Here is a 13,633-nt window from a genome sequence, read left to right as displayed (position 1 = left end):
CGCAGGCACACGCATGCGTGTGTCTATGGACACAAGCAGGCATGAGTACACATTTCTGGTTAAATATGGGCCTCAGCCTCCTGTTTCTAGCAGCCAGCATGGCGGCTCCAGCTGGGCCCACAGTAAGCAGCCTGCTTGGGGATGGTGGTGGAGAGCCCACCTCTGTGCTGGTAGTGGGTGACACGGTGACAGTCTCCACTCTGGCTGGGGCTTTCTCCCTCGTGGGCTGCTGTTGCGGGCAAGAAACAGTTTTGTGTCAAGCAATTTCAATCAGTTTAATTTATTACCAATTAACAAAAGCGGAGAGCCAGACACGGTTCCTGTGAAGAGTTTATTGGTGTAGCTGTTTCCACTACAGTCAGAGGAGTCACAATGCACAGCGACAACAGGCCTCCTACACTACATGGGGAGGACAGGACACACACAGCCACAGACACACAGAGACACTCGTCTCTCTGCCCCAGGCCCTGTGGTGGGGCCAGGCTGTGGGGCAGGAACCTGCCGCGTGGGGAGGTTTCTCTCTCTGGTGGGATATTTCTGCAGCCTCCCGGGGAAGGCGTTGGACCCTCCCAGTAATGAAGCACCCACCATCTCTCGCAGGAGCCAGGCTGATAAGTGGGAACTGGGGCAGCGGCTTGTCCCAAATCCAATGGTAAAGCGAGCATCCCAGCCTCCTCCAAGAAGGCCACTCTGGCTCTGACCATCAGGGAGAGGCTTGGGTGCCCATCTCCTCTGGCACTACCCTCAGAGCTGCCGCAGGCAGCAAGGGCACCATCAGCAGTTTCTGAGGCAGCTCTGAACAAGGGCTGCTGGCCTGGGGAGAGCCCGGGGACAGCCCAGCCAGGCAGAAAGGTGTTCGGAGCTGCCCAGAGGTGATGGGGGCTGAGTGCTGGGCACGCTGAATGCTGCTCCTTCCTACTTGGACGGCACCCCTGGATGTAAAAGGTCACCCTGGTATGGCAGCAGAATTGGGGCTGGGGGTTTCAGTGACCTCCTTGTAGGGCTGCAGGGAGTCCAGTGGATCACTGCACAGGGAAAGGGTGGGGACCCAAAGGACTGTTTTGTGCTCCAGCACTACATCTCTTGTATAGCTTCTTAAATATCATTTGTTCTCAGGGACAGGAACGTGGAGATCAGGAACTGGGATGCAGCTCTGTGTTAAGTTTTTACCCCTGCAACCTCTGTGGAGGTGCAGAATGGCACAGGAATCCTCTTAGTCTCCACAGGAGGGCAGGCACTCGGGGCTTCAGGATACCTGCTTGTCCCCAGCCTTGCCTCCCTGTGCGGTTTTCTGTTGGGAAAATTGGGAGGAAGCAAACAGCCTCCCCCATGCCGAGCAAGAGCTGAAAACAGTCCTGTGGGAGGATGGCTGGACAGATGATGGTCTGGAGGACAGTGCCAGGGTGCTGGTCCCTCCTTGCCCATCTGCCAGGCTGCAGCAGCCCCGTGGGCCAAGGGCTGTGGCACAGGCCCAGCGTGAGCACTCCTGGAAGTGGGCAGAGGGAGCAGGAGCAAGGCATCCACCAGCCAAGCAAGGAGGCTGCTGGCCCAGGAGAAGCCCACTGGCCATCCGCAGGCAGTATCCAGCCCATCCTTGTGACCACTTGGTGGCACATGATGCTGAGACACCCGAGCTCCATGGTAGTGGAGGGGGACACAGTGGCACCAGCTGGTATGGCTCCCCTTCACCACCTGGAGACCAGGCACAGGCTGCCTCCAGCAGGGAGGGGGCAGACCCCTGACCCACGGGCACTCGGGACCCACACAGCTTCGGGATGTGAGAGGTATCTCCCAGCCCACCAGGTCCAAGAGGAGAGAGACTCACAGCCTCTGCTGAGCGAGCGATGGAGCAGCAGGAGCCAGGGCTGCCTCCTGCGGGGCTATGGAACAGCCATTTGTTGGTCCAGGCAAGAGATCGCGTGACTCATGGCAAGTCTCCAGTTAGTCCTTGGCAGGGATGAGCAGGCATGAGTGGCCTGTCCCATGAGCTGGGAGGACAGCTTCCAGCTCACACAGGCATGTGCAGCTCGTTGTACTCATCCCGGCCGTCCTCGTCAAAGTTTGGCTCCGCATCCTCCGAGTCCAACTGGGGAGAGGCAGAGACCGGGCTCTGAAGGCCACAGCCACCCCCAGCGCAGGGTCAAGCCTGGCATGGAGGGATCAGCACGCAGCGAACCAGGCAACTGGGCTGCGCTGGAAAGAGCAAAGCTCTCCCTCCTTCCGCTCCCAACAGGCTCCTTTTTTTTTGCCCCTCATGCCCATGCATGCATCTCCAGCCTGATACCCTTTCCTATAAGTGTTCTTGTTGACAGTGCCCCATCATTGGGGCTTTGGTGGAGCACAGCAGCTCCTCCCTCCTCCCCTGCTGGCAGCACCTGCTTCTGGGTGCTGCTCCAGGCTGCTCTCCAAGAGGAGTTCAGGATGTCGACAGCAGCAGAGGAGCTGCCAGCACCCTGGCACTGTGGCTACGTGCTCTTGTGCCAAGCAGTCACAGGCTCTGGTGTGCTGCTGGGCTGTCCTTGCTGCTGTCTCAGTTGGGAAATGGGGTGTCTCTTGATGAATGAGCCACAAATGGGGAGGAAGATGGAAGGGGAAGTCCTTATTCCAGGCCTCTGTGTGGTAGGATCCTGTCTCCTTGCCCTAGGGTGCCCATCCATCATCCCACACCACTCCCAGGGCTACAAGCTGCATCCCACCTACTGCTGTTGAACAAAGATCCCCCAGACAACAACAGGGAAAGCCAAGGCTTTGCCAGCCCAGGATCTCCCAGCCTTTCAGCCTGCCAAATCTCCCCAACCTCACTCCAGTGTTGCAAGCTAGACCGTGAGAACAGTTATCTGCTTACCGCTTTGAGCTCCCTGTCATGGAAGAAGCGGGGCAGCACGAAGCGTCGCAATGGCACTGTCATGATCAGGACGAAGGGGAAGGCCAGGGATGCCACCGTAGATTTTACCACCCAGAGCAGCACAATGCAGGCCAGTTGAATGCAGGTAAAGAGATTCATTCTCCAGGTCTTCACCTAGGGAGGTAATTCCAGTCTAAGAACACATTATCTTTCCACACAGATTAATGAAGACCCAACTGGCAAAACATAACCCTTCTGCAGAGCATACAGTTATGCAACACTGCTGCACGCTCTACCTGCCTGTACCCAACAGCAAGGCAGAACTTCATAACGCATCAGCCTCTCTGCAACCCAGCAGCATACCCCCGCTGGCACAGCAGCGTCCCTACCCCCACTCAAGCCATGCATCACTCCTATGAACAGTCCATCCATACAATAGGAAGTTTAAACTGACAGAGGGTAGATTTAGATTAGATATAAGGAAGAAATTCATCACTGTGAGGATGGTGAGGCACTGGAGCAGGTTGCCCAGAGAAGCTGTGCCTGCACTCTCTCTGGAATTATTCAAGGCCAGGTTGGACGGGGCTTTGAGCAACCTGGTCTAGTGGAAGGTGTCCCTGCCCATGGCAGGGGGTTGGAACTAGATGATCATTAAGGCCCCTTCCAACCCAAACCATTCTATGGTTCTATGAATATCCTGGCAATACACTCCTGTGTGCAGCCTATCAGCACACTAACCTAGCGTGGTATCACCTCTGTGCATGGCTTACACTTCTCGGCACAAACTTGCAGCCAAGGCGGGTCACCAAGCTAAGCATCGCTCTAGCAAAGCACCATCCTCCCCTCACCTGCCTCTTCTTTCTCTGCTCCTCATTACCTGGTTCCCCACAACCTGCCTTCGCTCACCTTGACAACATAGATGTGGTCAGGGTGGTGCTTGGATGGCATGAAGATCAGGAGTAGCCGCTCGTAGAGCTGGATGCCAGTGAGCGAAGTAACGCCCATGTAGAGGAAGATGCCGAAGAGCACAGCTAGCGGGATCTGCCGCAGCATGTTCCCCATCACAATGGACAGACCTGCACAGACAGAGCTCAGGGCATGGTGTGTCCCATGCCAGCCCCTTCGCAAGGCACCTCGGCCCCCGTCCCTCTCCCGCTTCCTCTCTGTCTGTCCCAGGGTGCAAGGGAAAGGAAGCTCAAGAGGGTCTTGAGCTGAAAAGGTTGCAAAGATGGACTGACCATGGAGGGTACCAAAGGCTGCCAGAGAAGAGCTGAGTGTAGGTGGGGGCAGTCCTGCAGCGAGCGGGGTGCAGGCTGGCCCGTGGGGCACGGATGCTGCCAGGAGATTCAAGTGGTCTGCCCTGACCTCCCCCCTCTTTCACCCGAGCAGAGGCTCACCGACGAGGGTAGCAATGAGCACTCCAGTCACACGCTGCTCCTTCACCTCCTCAATCTTGGGCTTCTCTCCTGGTGCGATGGCCTTGCTCATGACTGTCAGGGCATTGACGTGGGTGACGGAGCGCACCGTTGCTGCGGTCAGCCAGGGCAGCCCGAAGAGTGCACAAAGTCCCCCCATAGTGCCAATGAGCAGCAGGTCCAGGTGGAAGCCAGAGCCTTTTAGCAGCTTTCTCTCCTTCTTGCTTACAATCAGCCTGGAAGGAAAAAGAACCTGGGTCAGTGCCAGGCCCATCCCAGTGCCCAGGGACAGCACTATGGCTGGGGACCATGTTCAATCCCCTGGAGAGAGCACACATGGGGACAACAAGGAGATGGCTGAGGAGAGGGATGGTGGCTGTCAGCCTCTGGTTAGAGGTTTCTTCCTGTGCTTGGCTGAGGCAGGTCTCCACCACACTGTATGCCAGGAGTGGAGCCAAGAGACAATGGGAGAACCCAAGAAGGTACAGTCTGAAATGGCCAGGATTCTGCCCTTGGTGTCCTGCTGGGATGCTAGGTGCATCTCCACACGAATGGCACGAGCACCCATCCCATCCTTGCCTGCCCAGGGGTTAGTGATGGTTGGTGTTGGTGGGGGAGGTACTCACGTCGTGATCTGTGTCTCCATGAAGATAAGAATGAAGACCAGGAGGGCAGGAATGGCAGAGGCAAACATCATCCACATTGGAAAGGTCCCACTGCTGCCCATTGGGTGAATAAACCAGCCACGCTTGTGAGGAGATGTGACCGACAGGCCAGAGGGGACATTCAGCTTCTGGTGGTGTAGCCGCAAAATCCAGCAGTTACTTATCCATACACACGTACCCACAGCCTCACACAGGACTAGCCTTGACCCTCCTGGCCTTCCTGATCTGAATGCCTCACATGATGACACAGCCACCCTGACCCGAGCAGGACTTTCTCATGGATAATCCCCTTCACTGAAAAAAATCCCATGTCCCTACCATGGGCCTGTCTCATTTCCTTTCAGCTACTGGAATTCCCTTGGTTTTTGTCCAAGAGACCAAGGAAATATCTTCCCTCAGCAACCTCACCCCCATGTCAGTGCTTACAGACCATGGTTAAAATGCTCCTTGACCTCTGCTTGGACAAATCAAGTGTTCTGAACTGCCTACCCTTCTCTGAGGTGGCTTTCCAGACTTTCCAAGACTTTTCTGAAATATTTTTCAGTGATATTTTTGCAGTGTGGACCCCAGAAGTGGCCACATTCTCTGAAAATAACCTCACCCTGATCATGTTCAGAGAGAGATTATCATGTTTGTGCTCCCATCAGAGACCACACAGACTCCTAGCTGTACATCATCCCTCTCAACCCTGCATTCACCAGCATTTGAACTCTCGGCTCTGTGCTGCTCTACAGCAGTTCTTGCTATCTGCCTGCGTGAGCACTGCAGGGAGAGTTTATGATTTGCATTTATGTTAATCAGCATAAGTATGAATAATATTCCTGGAATGCTTGTACTCGAGCTAAGCCATGTAAGTAACTACCGTTTTCTCGGAAAGCTCTGTACATATGCTGAGCTAATACTTAAATGATCATGCTTTTGATATTAATTGCAGAAGTGTAGAAGGGTATGAAAAGGATGTAACAAAGTGCATGATTTTACTAACGCCTGATAAAACCAGATTTTTCATTGAAATTTAAATGAATAAAAATGCATTTGGATTCTGTTAACCCTTGGGCTGTCTTGATAAAAAGCTTGCATGCTGAACAGGAACTACCTTTCACCCTCTCGCTGATGTTAGTTGAAAAAAATACCAAAACAAAAAGATATAACTACACATCTGCTAAAAAGGAGAGGGGGGGGGGGTGGAAAGGAAACCTGTGAGTTGGGTTTGTTTGACAACATTTAAGTTTGTGCATAAACTAGGAAAGAGATCATTGTGTTTCAGATAAAGTGATCAAAATATTTAGTAGCCTATAACCAAGGAGAGTATAAACATATTAAGTACTAAACCCATGACAAGTACCCCACTGAAACCACTCTATATGCCACCTCCTTTGGTGTGCATAACCAGTTTATGTCTTGTTGATTGACTGCAAGTTTTTAGTTACAAACAAGGAATTAACTGCACTGAATCTTTTTGGTCCCCTAAAGCCTCCCCTACTAATAGCTGGAATACCAGAGGGATAGATACCAGGGCACTCCAGTCCCTGTAGCTCTGGTCTCAGTCTCAGCAAGACCCTTAGAGTTCCCTTCAGTGTGGGAGTGAAGGCAAGGGAGCATCTCTGTTTGCTTTGCGCTGTTATGACTAAAGAGGCAGGAACTACAAACCCTCTGTTGCCCTGAGAAGGCCACGGTGCCACAGGGATCACCGTGGGGCTGCAGGAGGGGTTCTGAGGTCGACACTGGTGCCTACCTGCGTGTATGTGTCAGTGATGGTGTAATCCACCAGCACCATAACCAGGATGGAGATGGGGATCCCGAAGTCTCCGATGATCCGCCGAGCCTGTGGAACAAACACCCTCGCTGGCAAATGGAACGGGCCAGCTCCATGTGCCCACCCTGCTACGGGGAGCCTGCGGCAAAATGAAGCCCCAGATGGGGCCAAGCACCACTGCAAACCCGAGCACTGCTGATGAGCAGGGCAAGGGCACCCAGCCCTGACCCACGGGGCTGCACATCCACTGCCCACATAGCACACAGTCCTCCAGCCGCTCTTAAGTGACTGGGTGATTGCTCCTACTGGCCTATTCAGATGGTGCTCCAGATATTACACAGAGGCTCTGCATGTACAGAGATGTCCAAAGGGAACAAGTCGTAAGCTCTTCCCCCTATATTCTAGTTTAACAGACTTGTATCCAGCCAGAGGAGCTTTCCCAAGGCCCAGAGGACTTTTCAGCAAAGTTCACTGGAGCAGGACAGTGCAGATAGCATCATCAACAGCCAGCTCTGGTCTGCAGCCTAGGTCAGGCTACCATCCCTTCTGCATGGTATTTAAGGGATTGCTGGTGTTTCTTTGGGGGATGGTCCAAATGCTCTGGAGAACAAAGTCTGTAGCAAGAAGTGTTACTTGTTTGGCACATCCCTTGTCCTTAACATCTGGGTCCCACAAACTTCTCACCTTTCCTCCTAAGAAACGGCTGTTCTTGAACTTGCGCATAAAGAAGGCAATGAAGAAGGTGCCCAGCATGAGGATGAGGGAGAGGAGAGCAGTGTTGGGCTGCATCCTGATTCCCAGGGACATCGCATCCGCGGAGAGCATGCTGGCATTGAGGCCACTCTGCGCATTTGGTGGGTAGACCTTCAGCAGGGGATGTTCTGCAAACACCTGGGCAGGTGAGAGAAGCAGCGGGCACTGTCACCGCAAGGAGGGGCAGGGGGCACTGTCACTACTGGGGGCAGGGGGAAGCGGAGGTGTCCTGCTCTGTGGAGCGGTGAGGGCGGTAGATGGTGGGCATGGACAATCCCAGCATCCGTCACCTCGCCTCGCAACCTACCCAGCTGGAGAGGGCTGGGGAGAGAAAAGTGGCCCCTCTTTAATGCCTCCTGCAGGAAGAGAAGGGGAGACAGATGTTAGGGCTCATCCTGCCAGCCTCTGTGGTGGCACAGGGGTCAGCTGGGCTGGGGCATGAGAGGCCAGCAAAGAACTGCTCTGCAGACCGCCTAGGAAAGCTGTGGCTGAGCTGGCCCTGATCCCCTGCCTCCTGTATGCTAAAGCAGTAGGTTTCTGGGGGACCGAGAGATGCGGCAGCCCGTCTCCTGGGGAAGGTTCACCTTGTACAGTTTGTAGAAGGTCTCGTAGATAAAGATGAGGGAAATGAGGAAAGCAAAGATCTCCTGGGTGAAGGGCGAGATGTAGCGCACCAAGAAGCTTCCCTCAGCTGCCACGATAATAAAGATGAAGACGATGAGCCACAAACCAATCCAGACTCTGCCTGTCAGATATTCAATGCCTTGTGTCTGGCAGAACTGAAATGGAAAGGGAAGGGATTTACTCATGGCTCCTCAGGCTGCCTCCCACATTTACTCCCCATTAAGATCAAAGACTCTCCTGGAAAAAGCATCTACATCTGCTCAGGTATCCAGCAGAGACGGTGAATTCAGGGCTGGAGTCACAGGTAAAGTTTCAGACTTCGCATTAACACCGCCCAGCTCACATCAAGCAGGTCTTTACCCCTCCAGTCATTGTAACAATACCTCCTTCACTCTCCGCTGAAGCTATCCCATGCACAACGCTCCCCATCCTGCCCATATGGAGGTGCCATTACGCAAACACACCTCTCCCCATGCACTGCCGCATAAAGGCTACGTTAGCTGAGGCATGATCCCAGACAGTGCCCTGAGCACACAGACAGTTGTATGTGTGTCAAAAAGCCCCCAGGCTGTCATCACAGAACAGACCATCCCCACTGCCTCTGCTCATCCACACACAGCAACACCAGCTACTTCCAGCACAAATCACATCCCCCTGCTTTGCAGCCTTCCTTGGTACCACCACAGACAGTGCCCTCACATGGGGCAGAGGTACACCTTCGTACACGGTGACTGGGCAAAGCAAAAGTAGTCAGTGAGAAGTGAGGTCAAAGCAGAGCAGAGACATTCCCACTGTGCAATGGTATCACCAGCTCCAAACTCTTGACACACCAAGGTGAAAATCTAGCTGTAGGAAAACACATGCTTTAAAAGCCCAGACATGCTAGGAGTCAGAAAAAAGGAGAAGGATTAGACCCACTGCTTGGAGGTAGGGTGACACAGGGATGTTTTTAACAGTGAAGAGGTCATGCTACTTGAGAAAGAAACATGTCCATCCTGGCTGATCAGGATATCTCTGCACACACCCTTGGGCTCATCCTGAGAGGTAGGAGTAATGTACGTGGGACATCCCAAATGGATGGAACACTGAACGTTGTTGGGTTCCCATACAAGGAAACCTGGACACAGGTAAAAGTTGTGAAATGGTCTTCAAAGGAAGCCCCAAGAACAAGCAAGTCTTATGGAGCAGTATTTTAGGATGCAGCTACAAGTGCTCATTGTGCCAGGATGGACTGCAGCACAGGGCTGGGGGATGCTCCCCTCTCAGGTCAGCAGGTAGAGGAGTGCTGTTACCACTGTCACACCTCAAGGGGGTCAGCCCACAGGATACGGCAACAGGAGGCAGAAGTCCCTATGGCATGACCTGCAAAGGGTCAGCAGAGCCAGGGCCAGCCCCGGCCAAGCTGAGAGCAGCCTGGCAGGACCCAAGAGTCCACACGACCAAAGACCTTTTGGAGAGCTGAGGAATGCCAGCTGCCCTCTCTAGTGCAAGGGCAGAGCGAGCAGGTGCCAAGCACAGACACTGCCTCACATGTACCTTGTAAAAAGCTTCTTCAAACACCAGCAGAGGCCCTGAGAAGCCAATGACCAGAAGTGGCTGGGCTCCAAGCAGGGAGAATAGGATTCCTAAAACCGAGGTGGAGATTATCAGCTCGGAGACCCCCATGAGACCCTCAGTTTTCTCTCCTGGGGAAGAGAACAATGTGTGAGTGTTATAGCCCGGACACAGGCACCGTCACCGCAGGCAGGCAGGCTGCAGACACAGCTCCAGACGGAGGAGGCAGGTCCCCATCCCATCAGTCAGAGGTCCCCTGCATTGGGCAGGGAGCACAGAGGGAGCCCAGGGAGCCGAGGCTGGAGAGGCCAAGCGGCAGGGAGGGGACAAGGCAGCAGCTGAGGCACAGCACTGCCGCTCTCCCCGAGCGAGCAGCACCGAAGCCCACCCCAGCACAGCACCACACAGACACAGCCAGTGTCCCAGCGTGCAAAGAGCAGACCAGAAAGCAGTCCCATTACCTAGGAGTCCCCCGAAGGTGATGGCAGGAGAGAGAGCAGCAAAGTAGATGAAGAGAACGGCCGCGAGACACTGGCTGTGCAAGGCGTCTCTGATGTCACTGAGGTATTTGGGGTACCTGCGCTTTATGTCCCGAACCAGACCTCCAAAAAATATCCCGGTCCGCTTCAAAGGGTCGTCCTCAGCTTCCTCCTCTTCTTCCTCAGCTTTCACTTCACACAGCTCTGGAGGTGCACGGAGGGCAGGGCTTGAGCAGGGGAATGCAGGTCTGCCCTTGGGCTGTCCCTCTCACCCACACCCCATGGAGACCTTCCTCCAGCAGCGCTAACCTGTGACTGCACATCCCACTGCCTCCAGCTGCCCCCAACTGCCAGAGCTGCCCACAGCCACTGTCCTGCCTCCCCTTGCCCCCCTCCCTGCTGCCCACTGCAGGAGCCAGGCCCCGCTCACCCCTCTGCCAGGCTCTGTGAGGGGAGGGCCCACTGGGGCACGCAGGGCACTAGGAACAAACTCTTTTGCCCAAATGTGAGTGGAGAGACCTTTGGCTTCCTGGACAGCCCCCTCCTTCATGGACTTCTGCTCCCTCTCCTTCCTCTTCCTCAGCAGCAACTTCTGGAAGGTAGCAATGGACTTAAGCAAGTCTTTCCCCTCCACCTCTGACGGGGGGATGACAATGCTGCAGTCCAAGAACTCATTGATTGCGTTGAGGAGGTCTTGACGGTCATCTGCCATGTACGCAGCCTCATGGAAGTGCTGGGAGGGGCAGAGAAAGAGAGAGAGGGAGAAGGCTCAGACCAAGACTGCACCCAGCTACCTACAGCCTGGAAACATGATGTTTGCTGTGACCATACAGTAACACCCCACTCCTTTGGCCCACTGCTTGTCTCACTACAGCCACTCTGTGTCCCATACTCTTGCATCACTCCTCCCTGTCCTTCTATCCAATGCCCCTCACCTAGTCCCATGTTTCTCCTCCCTTCCCTACCCATCCTTTCCAGTTACCTCCTTGCTCCTGCTTTTCTCCCCCAACCCCACTGTTCTTGCCCAGGACTGTGCTCCTGCAGCATCTCTGCCAGCTGCACGCTCTGCCAGACCACAGGGTGCCTCTCATGGGACCCCTCCATCAATCAAAATCAGATCTGTGCTTCCCAGATAGCCTGGTGCCTCTCTTTCCCTAGGCTAGGTGCTGCAGCTGGCCAGCCTGTGCCTCTGTTCACACCAGATCACTGTGGCTGCATCAGGCCAAGATCCTTCTCCTTCCAAGCTCTGCATGCCATTGCTCGGTCCTGCAGGGCTCGTGTTCAGAGCCCAGCTCAGGGATGTACCAGAAGCCAGGCACCAGAGATGAAAGACTTTTCCTGTCCCTGCAGCTCAAAATCAGGACTCTGCAACAGACCTCCTAGTTTGGTGTTGGGTTTGTTTTGAGGGAGAAGCTGGTGAAGCCCTAAAGCACCACAGGTAAAGCACACCAGGACATGAGCAGGGAGCCTAAGAGCCTCTTGGTCATCTCCACATGGGAGAGGGAGGAAAAATAGGAGTCTACAGCATGAGGGAAGCCATGCAATGGAAACCAGGCAGAGAAGGGGAGATACTGCTGACAGCAAAGGCAAGATGACAAGGAAAGACTCCAAAGACACCATGAGGGAACGGCACTACTGCAGATAGTCAGTGAGGTGCTGGAAAATGGGTGGAAGTGCTGCATTGCCTCTGGAATGTGCCTGCAGAGAAAGGGCTGGAGGAAAATAACAAGTGAACAGCCTGTGAAGCAGGTAGGGCACAGTTAAGGTCCCTGCAGCACACAGACTCCCTGGAGCCACAGCTTCAAACTGTAAACAATACCGTACACTCCTGATGGCGCCAGCCACTGTGTAACCTTGCTACAGCCAGCCCCGGCTGTGGCAGCTGGCTCCCCTCTTCCGGCAAGAGAAGCAAAGGCTCAGATGAGTGAGATCAGCCCACAAACACAGTGCTGAAGCTGCATTATGGCACTACACCTCTTATGGCTAAAAACATTGTCTCAGCTGAGCCCTGTGCAGCTCCTGGGAAAGAATCTTTCAGCTGAGAGCCCTTGTTGCCCACAAGCCACCTGCTCTGAGTGGACCTTTTAGTCGCCAGTTCAGGGAGAATTGTGCACTGGTGGCAGGACAGGTAGGTTTGTTACTCAGTTCTATTCACATGGCACCAGCCAGGAGGACCCTGTGAACCTCCGATTCTCCTGTCCTGGATGTGTGCAGCAGACACTCAGATTGTCTTTTCTTTGCCTTTCATTCCTTACCAGGATAATGAATTTCACTTTCCTGCCATCTAGGCAGATGGGGAACTTCTAGCAGTGCACACGCTTGGCAGAAAAACCTTCCTGCCTCCTCATCTCTTCTCCCGCATGGACATGCTCCTCTGCATGGATGCCCCAGCCATGGGACTCAGCTAGAAAGCTTCATCCAGACACCTGACAACAGTCCCCAGGCACTGCTGAGTCTTTCTGTCAGTGTGGCCTGGGCCAGGCATCATTGTCACCGGCACTGCTCAGCCTTCCCTCCTGTGAAACGTCAACTGAACACAGCTCCTCTAACCTCGGGCAGTCCTTTGCTCCTGCTTTTACATATGGCCCCCTTCTTCACCCAGCCTAGCACTCTCTGTCCCAGCAAGTGTCTGTCCTACTCTTCCCTCTGTACTGGAGCATCCTACTTTGGTCAAGCCAGGCTACTCTTAAAAATCCCAGGTACTCATGTCTGCCTGCTCCACCTAGGCCTTGGCACAGCATCTCTCAGCACTCTTGTCCCAGGACTGACTTCTGAGGAGCTACCAAAGCTTCCTCACCTGTGTCAGCATCACCGCCCGTCAGCTCCTCACCTTGTCGGACATGAGGGTGGAGATTGAGCGGCCAATTTCATGGTAGTCCATGTTGGCCTGGCTCGGTCCCAGCAGCACAAAGATGAATCTGACAGGAATCGGGACCTCCAAGACAGATTCCAGGAAGACGGCCTCATTTAGTCGGACAAAGGCCATAGTTGGCTGCTCCAGGAACTGCACACAACCTACCAGGAGGCAATGTTTTGAGCAGAGTGAATCACTGGGGTGAGCTGTACTGGGCTGCCTTTAACAGTGGAAAAGGGATTTTGGGGGTTCCCACAAGCCCTGCAGTCCTGTACTTGTCTCCAGACCACTGACACAGCATTGAGCTTCGTGCCGAGGACTGATCCAAGTGCCCTGTTCACTAATCATTCCCAAGCAGTGCTACTTTCTTTAGCTCCCAGTTGGCTCATTCTTAATCTCTTACATACAGGCTCTACTTACGCTATAAGGGCCTAATTTTAAATCAGAGGGTTGTTTTCCACTAAGCCACTGCCTTATGGAAGGAAGTCTCTTACATGTTACTTTTATCAAACAAACTTCTAATCTCATCAAGGAATGAAGTCAAGTTTGCTTGGCATGACCTATTTCCCATAAACCTCACTGCTTGGCAATAATTACATTCTTATCCTTTAGCTCCTTATTAATTGAATCCCATATTAGCTCTGCCATTATGTTGGCCAGGAAGGATATCAGGTTAAACAACCTATAG

General features: G+C 53.9%; 1 protein-coding gene across 1 annotated transcript in view; it reads right to left on the bottom strand.

The window, feature by feature from the left end:
* Window positions 1–312: 312 nt before the first annotated feature.
* SLC4A3 (solute carrier family 4 member 3) overlaps window positions 313–13,633 on the bottom strand; it is a 34,926-nt gene continuing 21,605 nt past the window's right edge. The window contains exons 12-23 of the mRNA XM_074828948.1: window positions 12,922–13,106; window positions 10,611–10,824; window positions 10,074–10,295; window positions 9,595–9,743; window positions 8,019–8,213; window positions 7,366–7,572; window positions 6,661–6,750; window positions 4,887–5,053; window positions 4,243–4,496; window positions 3,752–3,921; window positions 2,846–3,019; window positions 313–2,086 (exon numbers count right to left, since the gene is read on the bottom strand). Coding sequence (XP_074685049.1) covers window positions 2,009–2,086; window positions 2,846–3,019; window positions 3,752–3,921; window positions 4,243–4,496; window positions 4,887–5,053; window positions 6,661–6,750; window positions 7,366–7,572; window positions 8,019–8,213; window positions 9,595–9,743; window positions 10,074–10,295; window positions 10,611–10,824; window positions 12,922–13,106 — 2,105 coding nt within the window. The 3' untranslated portion in view covers window positions 313–2,008. The remainder of the gene's footprint in view (window positions 2,087–2,845; window positions 3,020–3,751; window positions 3,922–4,242; window positions 4,497–4,886; window positions 5,054–6,660; window positions 6,751–7,365; window positions 7,573–8,018; window positions 8,214–9,594; window positions 9,744–10,073; window positions 10,296–10,610; window positions 10,825–12,921; window positions 13,107–13,633) is intronic.

This window comes from Strix aluco, chromosome 6 (genome assembly GCF_031877795.1).
Source record: "Strix aluco isolate bStrAlu1 chromosome 6, bStrAlu1.hap1, whole genome shotgun sequence".
Lineage (NCBI taxonomy): Eukaryota > Metazoa > Chordata > Aves > Strigiformes > Strigidae > Strix > Strix aluco.
Note: the sequence above shows the minus strand (reverse complement) of the source record. Positions and strands in the feature narration are given on the sequence as shown.